Source organism: Clupea harengus, chromosome 17, assembly GCF_900700415.2.
Source record: "Clupea harengus chromosome 17, Ch_v2.0.2, whole genome shotgun sequence".
In the NCBI taxonomy this organism is placed as follows: domain Eukaryota; kingdom Metazoa; phylum Chordata; class Actinopteri; order Clupeiformes; family Clupeidae; genus Clupea; species Clupea harengus.
Genome location: NC_045168.1, coordinates 8,701,535 through 8,714,221, shown reverse-complemented (window position 1 = coordinate 8,714,221; position 12,687 = coordinate 8,701,535). Strand labels below are relative to the sequence as shown.

Sequence of the window (12,687 nt, the reverse complement as noted above, 5' to 3'; positions counted from 1 at the left end):
AGCATCAGCAGGTGCTGTGAAAACAGCCCTGACACCGGAGGGAAACCTCCTCCAGCGCCACAGCGGCATCTTCTCACACCAGGTGGCATGGAGGTTATTTTCCCAAGCTTGGTAGAACCAACCTCTAAACCTCAGTGAGGGACCGCCTCACAGGATAGAACTCCTGTGGTCAGTCTTCTCATCCAGGAACCGTACAAACTCAAACAGCATGGCCTTAAAAAACAAACAACACAACATAAGCAAGTGTATCTGAAGCCATGGGCATCTTTTTCACATACATAATTTAGACTACCCTGATTTTTTTTAATGATGGTTATTATTGCACAGTATTTCAGCTCCAATAAATAAATAGTTGGATTATGTTAGTAGGCATAAGATGTTAGTTTAAAAGATGGCTATGTGCTGTATGTTCAACAGTGCACTTCCCACTGTGCGCCTGCCATCCCCTTGCATTCTACCTCCGTTTGTTAGAAAAGATTTTATGCTATCCCCCCCCCCCGACCAAATTTGACATCCTCCTGACCAGTCTGATATGTCATGCACTCGTCATCACCACTCTATTTTTTAAGTTGTTACAGTATTAAGAGGAGAAACAGTATTAGACCTCGCCTCTCCCTAAACATCTGACTCATGACTGGAAATGATCGAGCCGGTCAGCGGCCGAGTATAAATCATTCCGCTCGCCTCTGTCAGTGCACTGCCACTGCCTTTAAAGCTGTTTTAGTCAGATAAATTCTTATTTGTCACAGGCAATCGCCCTGAACTCATTTCAAACGCATCTGCGATGGAGTTTTGAATTCAATAAAAGGGAGGCTGCCATTGATCAGCCTGTTGTGGACAGAACCAATGGACCGTTCTGCCATTGTTGTTGATGTTATACGTCAAACACACGCATAATGCTGTTCTGCATTTATAGTTCTCAGTTTACTGCTCGGCCTTGGCATTGTGTCACAGATTATATTTCTAGTTATATGCTTGTTTAAAGACTGCATGTAAAGATGTAAAGTAAAAAAGCTCAAACTAATCTATGGACACAAAAGGCTTTAATCTTTCCTTTTCAATGTTTTCAACATACAGTATGTGCCTCATCCACTGCTTTATGAGCCATAAAGATCCATATGACTCACAATTAAAAGCAGTTGAATACAGCCCGTCAGAAGAGAAAGAAACAGTACAGTAGGTTTTCCTTATCAAAGGAAATGGCAAGGTCTGAGGGACTCCAGTTCAAAGACTCGTGGATATACTCATGGAAATTGCAGTGTGAATTTCTAAAGATTTATTTTGCAAAGAGAAAGAGAGCACATCCGCTGACCAGAGCGTTCTAGCTCTTAATAGGTTTATTAGTTAGAGGTTAATCGAAACTGTCATTAACCACAGTTAGTGACAGCAAAAACATGATTCGTTTGAACTTTGGTCATCAAATGGTTCCTCAATACTAATCTTAGAGGGTGGATATGCTTGTTTTAGTCCTGAACTACTACCAGTGGTCCATGTCCATAGGTCTCCACCGGGGGTATAGTGTCCTCTAATTCAGCTGCTGGGAGACTCCTCTCCTCTCCTCTCCTCTTCTCTCCTCTCCTCAGTACTGCATTAGAGGTGATTTGGGAGAAGCTTTGCACTTGAGGATCGGCGTGGCTTATGAGGAGCGACAAGATGCCGGTTCAATAGATTTTACCTTAAATACGCCTGGAGGATTTCTTTAATAATTCATCAATAATGACCCGCATGAATTATTCAACCCGCCACCAAACTTTACCTTCGTAAGCAGGCTGCTGCGCCATCTGACATTGATGCACAGCACAAAATCACATTTTATTAGCCGGCAGACACTCTCAAACGGGGCTATTTAAAAAGAGGTTGGAGGACTGGAAGCTGAGAAACAGTTTAGTGGTTAAAGCAAAGCTTTACAAACAAGCCCAGCCATTGATGTGAATTGCATTTGTGGCACAAAAATGTTTTCTGACCTTCCTCTTTTTTTCTTCAGACAGAGGGTGAGGACTCGGATGGCAAACATTCATCTGTGTCCTCTCAGGAATGTTTATTATATATTTAATGCAAGAAGCTTCCTGAAAGCCATATGAGAAATTCTTTCTTCACACACCTTTCTCTGCTTTTTTCCTCCTCTTCTGTCAGGGTTCTTTATCTCTATTATCTGAGAGGCCGGGGGATGTAATTTTCAATTTGCTGTTCAGTGTGTTTGCTCTCAGTCACAGTAATGTGAAGGAAAATCAAAATGACGTAGCAAATAGTTTGGACAAGGATCGGGTGAAATTATGGCCCTTTTCAACACAGCCATTACTGTTACTTTGTTCAGATTCATCACACATGCATATATCTAATGACAACAATTTAAAAAGCAAAGAGAAAAATATAGTAGCAATTTCAAATGAAAAAATACTACATTGGATAATTTGAGGGTACAATGATTTGTAATACCATGATATTAACAAGCGCAAAACTTCATCCACAATCCAAAACATTTCGTGTGATTTAGGCTCATGAATAGTAACATGGTCTTTGCAATACTAGGATTTGTGGAGTCTCAGTATTTTGGAAGGCAAATGGAGAGAATTTGAAAGAATGTTTTTTCTGTCGTCTCTTTTTCTTCCATAAGACCCCCAAACTGCCCCCAGCGAGGTGGATGGTGTCAACCTGGAGGAGATCCGGGAATTTGCCAAAGCGTTCAAGATCCGCCGATTGTCTCTGGGGCTGACTCAAACTCAGGTGGGCCAGGCCCTCAGCGCCACAGAGGGACCTGCCTACAGCCAGTCTGCCATCTGCAGGTACGGAGGTCTAACTGCAGCCCCCACCCCAGCCAGAGAAACTAGAATGACATTGGGTTTCTGAGCACAAATACAGTGATGTGATAGAGTGATGTGATGGAAAGTGTCAGAAGCCTTCATTGTGAACTGATGAAGGAAGCTGAGATTGAAGATGCCTCAATGGTAGATTTTTGTTGTAAGGACAGGCTTGTGGCTCATGATTTGCTGAGGTTGATGGTGACGAGACAATTCATAGTTAGCATACGATATACAATTAGCCTTTGCCTGTAAAGATCAATCAGAAACTTCTATAGTGGCTGGAGTACAGTGCAGGATATTTACAAGACTGTAGCTTATCCTAGATTGTGAAAACTGCGAGGCTGTGACAATGACATACAGGACTGCTTAAAGTAGGTTTTAAATGTCTCTTCACTACATCGAAAGCTGCAATCAAACTAATTTCAGAAATAATTAGATGTTATCCTGCGCCCACAAGCTCATGTTGGTCACACAAATTAAAACCTGGCATCAAAATGAAATGAAATGATAGACTACCAGAGTTCGCTCTCTCATTGTACTCCCCGTAGGAGACCAGACAGTAGCGAACATGACGATGCCTTCTTCCTCATAAGTGCTCCTGAATGTCTCATATCCATAGACGACATTCATATTTAAACATAGATAATTAAGGTGTTTAGGAGTGATTAATAATATATTTCTCTTTAGACGCATCACATTTTGTTACGGACAGGATCACTGCGTCGTCTTCTGCCGATCTTCTCATCCTTATTCAAGACGATTCGGTTACTTATGCAAAATACATTAGCTAGAGTATTACAAGAAGCACTTAAAGCATTTAATAATTACTTAGGTCCACTGCAGTTCACTCTGCAGTGAGCTGGAGGGAACTTGACAGGAGTAGACTTTTAATAAAAATGTCATGTTCCGTGATGCTGTAACGACATGCATTTAGTGGTAAACTGGCGCATAATGCACCCGGATTAGATGAAATATTCAGGTACATCATTTTGGCGTGTAAAAACACACTGTTCATTTTTCCCTGTCAAGCTTTCGCCTCAAACGTCCCCAGCTCTCACTCAAAACATTAGACACATTTTCATCTCTCCTCAAGCGTGCAGAATCACTCACATCACCACTACTAAGTCAGGTGATAGGCCTTATACTTAACTGGGACATTCAGCAGAAAAGGCTTTTAGAAAATACTGAGTTGAGATATGGTTAGGCTATTTATTTCCTCAGACAGTATTTGCATGAGGTGAATCAGGGAGATTTAAGGTCACAGAATTTCTCACTGACCAACACATGTCTGTAGATATGTTCTAACTTGCCAGGTCTTCAGTGGGAGTGCATTTTCTGGGCTACCACCCCCAAAACACACACATGCATGCACACACACAAACAAACAAACAAACAAACAAACAAACAAAAATCATGAGCTGGTCTTGGGCACATACCAAAAGTCCACAACAGGCCTTGTCTTCCTTCAGACTGTCAGTGCTTTAATTCTAATGCCACTCCAAACCCCAGAGAACTGCGGTACTCTGCTGATGACCTTTCCTGTTTATTTCATGCATAGGCGCCACACTCTAAAAATTTCATCACATCAACATCAAACCTGAACCTGCACGCAGCAGCCGAGAGGAGGGGCAGGAATGCCTTATGAGGCAGGGCCCTTCAAGCTAATGTTTCAAAGTCTTCAAAATACGCCATCAAATATTTACCGCCATGTATAATTCATATATTTATAACATACATTAAAAGCCATTAGCCTCTAAAATAAACAGGTGATGTGCTCACACCCTTTTCCTGGCCCCATTTTCTTTGCATTTGAGCTGTGCCACAAAGAAGGCCTGTTTTTCCATTTGTTCATTTGTATGACATTGAACATGACAGTTTGCCTCTGTAGTCTTTTCTCTTTTTTAACTTTAAAGGCAGACTTCACATGCTTTTCTTGGGTTAACATCAACACAGACATGAAAGTTTAGGAGGGAGAGGAGTGCGCCGCTGCCTGAGAACAGCAGAGCTCTGGGGGTTGTAGTCTTTGCTCAGTGAAACCGACAGTGACAGATGTCTCCATCTTGTCTGATCTCATTGCTCACTTTGTAAAAGCTTTATTGGCTCGTCTTAGCGATCACAAAGGGACATCGTCAAAGCCATCAGATGACAGGCTCTTAGAGTCGCAGGCATAACTCAAGTTGTTTTGTGGTCATTGAAAATGAATACAGTGTGAGCATGCCTTCAAATGTGCGACACTCTGATGCACGAACATCAAATGTTGCACTCAGTGATGCGTCTTTGTACATTAATAACATGTATGTCATTTGTGATTACTTGTTACAAGATTACATGTTACATCTTACATGTTACATTTTAATTGTGTAAGTTGTTTTCCATCTACCCATACCATAGTGTATTTCTTTTTATCTAAGAATTGATGATGACATATAAGAGTGAAGCATTTGCTATCCATGTTTGACAAACTTGTCCTGCTTAGAATGCACGAGATGCACGCCCGTGCCTGTGAAGTTGTCATTGCTCATGTAATTTTGGGGATGCGAGTCGTTTAGTCGTGTTTAAGCCGTGTGTGAATTCACAACATTAATCCTCACTAAAACACCAGCTCCCCTATTAATGATTAATGCCTCGTAGCGGGAGTCTGCCACTTATAATTTGCACAACAAATTAAGCAGAAACTAGCTGCTTAAGATCCCTCGTATATATATATATATATTATATATATATTTAATCACGTCAGGCTTTTTTCCCCAGCCATCAAAGCTCAGTGCAATACATGTACATGCTGTATTAATGCCTAGTGGCTGTCCTTCTCATTCCTCTTCTTAACCGTCTTCATACATGCTATTCACTCTTTCTATCCCCCCATCTCTTTCTCTCTCTTTCTATTCATTTGTGACCTTAATGCAATAATGAGAATGCCTCTTTAGTTTCATTCATGAATAGCCTAACCAAAGGAAGAATGTGTATCTAGCATTTCACGGCAGGAGTCCTGAATGTGGACATGAGAGTTGTCCATGATTTTAGGCTACACTTAGCAAATATTTATGCATGGGCTAAAAAGAGGTTCCTCTTAAGAACTGAGGACTGGAGAGGAACGAAGTGGAAAGAGGAGTGAGAGAGAGAGAGAGAATCTAAATGTATGTATTTTTCCCCCTGGGCATGTTCTAATACTTTGAGTCCGCACGCAGAGGGGAGAGACAGAGAGTCGTTTAGTAAGTGCATTTGGTTCTCATTGAGCCATGAAACATCCTGTCTCTTTACCCACTTCTTATGGCAGTAATGCATTCCCCTGAGGAACTCCGTAGGTCTCTCTCTCTCTCTCCCTCTCTCGCTTGGTTTTAAAAAAGTGCACGGAACATGTTTAGTGCTGCGGAGATCGCCATGCTGGCCAGCAGGAACGCTCTGACGCGTTGAGGAGAAACACAAGTGAGGAAGACTGAAGCACCAGTCCAGCAGTGTAGATAAATAAATAAACATTACTCGTCAGATGCCAGAATTTGCTCTGTAGCCTCCCCTCTCTCTCTCCCACTCTGTTTTTAACAAGCCCTCGGTGTAGAATGTCTTTCTCGTCCTTTGAGGTCTTAAGAGAGGGAGAGACAGGGGAGGTCGGCAGAAAGACTCTGCCCCAGGTCTGAGGCATCGCCTCTCTTCAGATGCCAGTCAGATTCCATCACAGGTGTCTGGGCCTGCGCTGGTCAGCCCAGGTTTGGCCACACCGGACAAGCAGACAGCCGGATGGGAGCGTCTGTTGTGTGCCTAGTGCATCAAGTCCTCGTCCCGCCCCCCCCACCCCTACCGCCCCCTCAACTCCAGTTTCTCCGAGGCCCTCATCGCTGACTGCTTGACAGGTCCGGTGTACTCATAACAGAGAAAGAGAGAACCTCGAAGGAGAACACAGGCACTAGTAGAGGTAGAGAGAGAATCCCACTGAAGATACTCTCCACCTATTTGAGTCTCACCCACACTTTACACGTGACGCCATGCTGTCAGATTCAGATGTCTGCACCTCTGGGCCTCCCAGGTTGACTAGTTTGTCTTAGAAGACTACAAATTCAGAGGATATTTCATTGTGTTTTCTGTGCATCTCTAGCCAAAACCTGTGCAAAGTTATTTCCTATCTGCATGAAATGTTTTGTCGCAAAGCTAGGTGTTGACCCATGATGATCATAGTTAAATCAGCATTATTCAGTACCTCACAAAGCAGTCCTTCCTGTGTTTGATTAAAGCATATAACAGTAGGTGAATTGATTTACTTAGATTGAGAGACCACAATAAATTTGACAGTTCAATATAGTGGTTAAATAGCATATTTGAAGTCCTTCAGCACATGCAACAATGCATTGTTTTCTTAATAAATGCATTCTTTTCTTAATAAATGCATTATTTTATTATAAACTTCCAAAATGCGGAATTTACTAACTGTAAATACTGACAGTTAAATAGTCCTTTGATTTTAACTGAGCGTGTCACCATTGCCCTCAGCATACTCCGAATGAGCCCCGCCTAATTCTCAGAAGTGCGCAAAGCGAATTAGACAACCTGTGAGCTCTCTATCAAGCTTTCAACTGCAGGAATATTCAAAGTTAGAAGAGTTGGGGTGAAAATGTATTAGCATTAAACATTCACTGAGTGTTTGTGTGTGTGTGTGTGTGTGGTGTGTGTGTGTGTGTGTGTGTGTGTGTGTGTGTCACTGAATTATTAAGGATGCATGTGTAAATAAATCATAGTTTGATATTTCTAAGTGCATGCTGGACTGATTTGGCATTATGCATTACGGGACAATTTCACCTCAAATGTTTTGGAACTCTAAAATGTTTTCTTTTTTATTATAAGAGCCACCATCTACTTTTCACTGCCACAAAAAGCCATCTAAAGTTGGTTTCGGGTGCATGTGATCATGATTTAGTCAGGGGAAGTCAAAGTCAACTCGGAACAAAAAAATTGTGATGCTGCATGTTTGAGATACACAGAAACTTCAATTTCAGGATGTTCTGCTTTGCCAATCAGGCAAAATTACTCTGCTATGTCCATAGATCACATTATTCTCTTGACTAGGTCTAGATCTCCTCACAAGGTCAATAAACTAATTGTACCTTTTCAGAGAATGATTTGAGTTAATACAAAGAAAGAAACAAAGTCATGAAAGAAAGAAAGAAATGACCAAAATCAAACCAGAAAGAATTACAGTCTATGGAATTTAAGGATCATAGGACTGAATAAATAACATGACAAACATTTGTATTGAACAGCAACGATGAAAATGTAACCAAACAATTTGGGGTGAAATTCTCCTGTAACATGTATTTCTTAGGATGGTTGGCAAGGATGGATGTGACTGTGACATTCTAATGTCATTATGTTTATCCTAAAGTAAAACTAAAGTATGCATTTTGATTTGATGTTTCTAGAACAGTCTAGAACTGTGCTATTAGCAAAGTTTAGTTACTAGTTACTAATTTTACTATTACTTGACTAATGGACTGACTTGGTCCATTATATCTATATAGTTTATGATAGGGTGTTCTTGGCCCTTCAATGCAAACAAGGGGCAGAGAGTCCAATTCACCATTGGAACAGACAACTTCATTGTAATCAGTCAGTTCAACAAAAAAAAAGCACAGTTGGGGTTGAACTAATCATAGCCTATACAGCTGTTAAAACATTAAGTCATTATCACTCCCAGCATGTAAACTGGATTGTGAATTCTCATTCGCCTTCTCTAAAAAGTGAAACTCTCTGCCCCTTTGACAGCTGGACCGGGAAGCCCCACCAGGTAACAGAGACGGGCAGGATGGCTCTGGCTGAGGCAGGGCACCGGAGTAAGATTCTTCTCTCTCAATTCTCCCCTAGACACACCATCCTGAGAGGCCACTTTTACCTACCACAGGAAGCCCAAGAGAACACTATAGCTAGCAGTTTGACAGGCAAACTGAACCCTGGCCTTTTATATCCTGCCAGGTTTGAGAAGTTGGACATCACTCCAAAAAGCGCCCAGAAGATTAAGCCCGTTCTGGAGCGCTGGATGGCCGAGGCCGAGGCCCGGCACCGATCCGGCATGCAGAACCTGACCGAGTTTATCGGCAGCGAGCCGTCAAAAAAGCGCAAGCGGCGGACCTCGTTCACCCCTCAGGCCCTGGAGATCCTCAACAGCCACTTCGAGAAAAACACGCACCCGTCCGGCCAGGAGATGACGGAAATCGCTGAGAAACTGAACTATGACCGCGAGGTGGTCCGCGTCTGGTTCTGCAACAAGAGGCAAGCGCTGAAGAACACAATAAAGAGGCTGAAGCCCGAGATCGGCCCAGGAGCTCCCATGGACCCTCTGGGAGATTCCTTGGAGGAGCACCCCTAACTGAACGCACCAAAACAAGACGGGCAATTGGCATAAAACTTTAACATGCTCACCACAAAGGGACAACCCACCCCCTAAACAAGCAAACACTGGGGGCAAAGAGAAAGGACAAAGCCCTCTGGATGTTTGCCTACTTTTGGTACCATCTGTATGGATTGTAAACAAAGGTGTCTGAGCAGAAATACATATTGTCAGTGTAGTCACCACAGCTATATAAAAGGACCTTAGCGAAAAACCAAAAACGATCTTGTATCTGCAGCAATGTTCAGTGTTCATGAGAGGACAGGGGGTTGATGACATTTGAGAAATTAGGGAGGCTTTAGTTCATAGGTCACAGTGGAGTCATGGACAACAACAACAAAACTAACTACTTACCAAAGTCTGTTGCATCTGGATACAGAGATTTTTTCTAGTGTAAATGTGTTCTAAATTTTTACCTTTGTATGCCGTCAAAAAATCTAAGATATATGTGTGGGGTTGGGTAAAACATTTTATCTTTGTCTCACTTTACCACTTGGGTTTATATGTAAATATCTATGATAATCTGTCTTCAATTCAAAATCACAAAAAAAAAAAAAAATCTAAATTGTCTTTGAATCTTTCTTTTTTTTGTCTTGAAAATCCATTTCTGCTATCTGCCATTATTAGCTTGTTCTTTTTGTTTTCTCCAAAGCTGTTGTACTGTCATGGCAATTTTTCAGGTATATACTGTTCTATTGTTATGTTATGTGTGAGATGACTTGCAGACCTGAGGTGGTCCACGCTGCACAGATATTGCCAATAGACATACTGAGGGGCACTTCAACTCTCCACTTACTGCAGCTGTTTGAAACAGACATTTTATTGCCAAAGCCTGATAGCCAAAGAACACTATTTTGCTGCCCAAGAATAAGGAAGTTAAGGAGTGTTACCTTGGCCAAATCATCAGGGTGACCTTTTTTTTTCATTTTATGCACTGCTCTTTTAACAGCTGGTGTGATCATAGCTTCTATTAATACGGAAAGTCACTGAGCTTCTTGGCAAATCTGGTTTACTGTTCATTCTAGGACAGGTAGACGGGGGTAGACCTGAGGTAAGAAAATGACCGTCATGGTTTGCAAAATTCCCTTTCCAATAACAGTTAGGAGACAATAACTGTACCACCGGATTATTGCTTTGGGCAGCAAAATTGACAGGGTTGTAGTGGCTGTTTCATGTTTTTTTCTAAATCATAGACAGAAAATCTAAACTGTAAATCTTAGGTCACCTGTAGTGTGTCATCCTATACTGCCATACGTATATTGTTGATATTGCTTTTGCAGTATCACAGAAAATAACACCAAATAAATAAAGCGTTGGTCTCTCCATCATGAGTTTTCAAGCTATTTTACAATGGGTGTATACTACTGGCTATTGTACATCACAGCAGGGTTGAAACGTAGTCAACATTACTGTAAATGTATTTATTTATTTATTTTTGTGTTAATTTATTTTGTTTGCTTGTTAGCCATGCTTCATTGTATGATCAAGAACAGGGTATAGATAAAATGTTGATCTCATCTATGTAACACTGCTGAAACACTTCACTGTTTGTGTGAAACATGTTCCTTTTTATCCACAAAAGGTATATTGATCTCACTGTAGGTACAGACAGATTTGGCTGTCATCCCATCTCTGACTGAGTACAGGACAGTGAATGCCCTTATATACTTGCTCACATGTGCAAATCGAATTAAATAAAGAGGTGACCATTTTCATTGTAGTGATTCTGCTTTAGTTTACATCCGAGAGGCATAATCAAACAGGTGGAACAAAGGTTATAGATGGTTCTGTGATGATCATAGACCAAGTGTGTGCATAGTATATGGACTTTGATGTATCCCAGATAATCTGTCCTCTTGGAGGCATAAGGCTAAAGTTACTTTACTTTTAATATTTTTTATTTACAAAGTTGAGTTAAATTCGTCTGAAGACTCCTGACTGTGGATACATATGTTTCTGCTACAAAGGTGTATTTAAATTCTCTTTAAAAGTTGAAATCAGTGTTCAAAGAGGGATCACCGTTTCAGGAATTTGCAAGGCATTTAGTCTGACTACTTGTGTAATAGATGTGGCTTTGTTAACACTACCTAACTTCTTTCTGACATACACACAACAAAGCCCCTCTTTCACGTTATCTTTATTTCTTGCATTTCCCCTATAAAAAAAACGTCTGCTTGCCCAGTATCACACAAACTCAAAGAAATCTCTGCTCCTATTTTCATTCACATCTTTCGCAACCTTCACACAGAACCACGTGCTGAGTAAAGCTGGGTGCAGACTCACATTTGTATGGGCAGGTACAACGGCTTAGCAAAATAAGCTTGAACCAAAAAAGAGGGAAATAAACACAAAGACGTAAGTTCTGCCTTTGCTCATGTTGTCAATGCTGGACCAAAGCTCAATAGTTATATGCACATTGTACAGAGAAATGGCTTAACGTGTTGCTGACAATCTTGAATTATGAAACTGTTGAAAAAGATGTTTGAAAAGTATATCATGGAAACGTTACCTCAGCACTGTCCCAGTACATAGCCAGATATGCTGTGGGAACACCCCTTTTAGGATGAACTAGAAAAGAAGAAAACAAACAAGCTAAACTCCTGTATATGTTTGTAAGTAGTCTTCACGTGTCATTGGGATTTTTTTTTTCTGTTGAGAACATCTTTGCCACCCTTGTTTTCCCTCTGAAAATGTTGCCAGGGTCACATGTTCAAGATTTTTTTTTGTTTTTTTGTTTATTATTGTTTTCTTTTCTTTTTGCTTCTGTATGTAAATCACACAGGTTTGTCAATTAGGATTGCCCGTTACTTTTGGGAACCACAATAGCTTTGCGGCTATTATTAAAGAAAAATGGTTGAAGAAAATGAAAAAGAAAAAAATGAAAAAAAAACCTTTTCTTTTTGTTCTAAAGAAATTCTCACAGATTCACACATGAACCAGTCAGAAAAAATAAACATTGTTATTACTCAAGACCTCGAAACCAAAGCTGATAAACCTGTGAAGGTTGCTTTAAATTTTATAGACTGAAAACTGTATGTAATCTATAGAGCAATATCTGTTTGGTCAGTTAAGCTGCACTTTGTGTATTTCTAAACAGCTTCAAGTCTGTCACGTTTATTTGTACCATAATTAATAATAAACAGTTGTTTGACATGAAAGGCTTTGCTTGCTGGCTTTCTTACTGTTACCTCTTCATTTTTGAATTGTGTTAGTGGAGAGGAGTCTCAGAAATGTGTTAACACTATTAGAATATTCAATGTATGGAACATTAAAATCTGATCTGTCTGTGTAATTAAGATATATTTTGCATGTCTAGTTGAACATGTGGATTAAAGGTGATGTTGATATGACCATATGTATTGCTATGTGGGTCTAAAGAAATTATTATGTTTTCATTTGTGTGTGTGTATGAGTGACTGACTGCATATGTGCAGCTTCAACATTGCTACAATATCGTATGAGACTTGCAAATAACCTCAGGTACAATAAAAGCTTTCTTCATTTAATATGCAA

The 12,687-nt window shown here is 40.6% G+C and overlaps 1 protein-coding gene across 1 annotated transcript in view; it reads left to right on the top strand.

Moving 5' to 3' along the window:
• Positions 1 to 12,332, top strand: part of pou6f2 (POU class 6 homeobox 2) — a 100,964-nt gene extending 88,632 nt beyond the window's left edge. The window contains exons 9-10 of the mRNA XM_042710318.1: positions 2,615 to 2,783; positions 8,553 to 12,332. Of these exons, the coding sequence (XP_042566252.1) occupies positions 2,615 to 2,783; positions 8,553 to 9,153 (770 nt within the window). The 3' untranslated portion in view covers positions 9,154 to 12,332. The remainder of the gene's footprint in view (positions 1 to 2,614; positions 2,784 to 8,552) is intronic.
• The last annotated feature ends 355 nt before the right edge of the window (positions 12,333 to 12,687 follow it).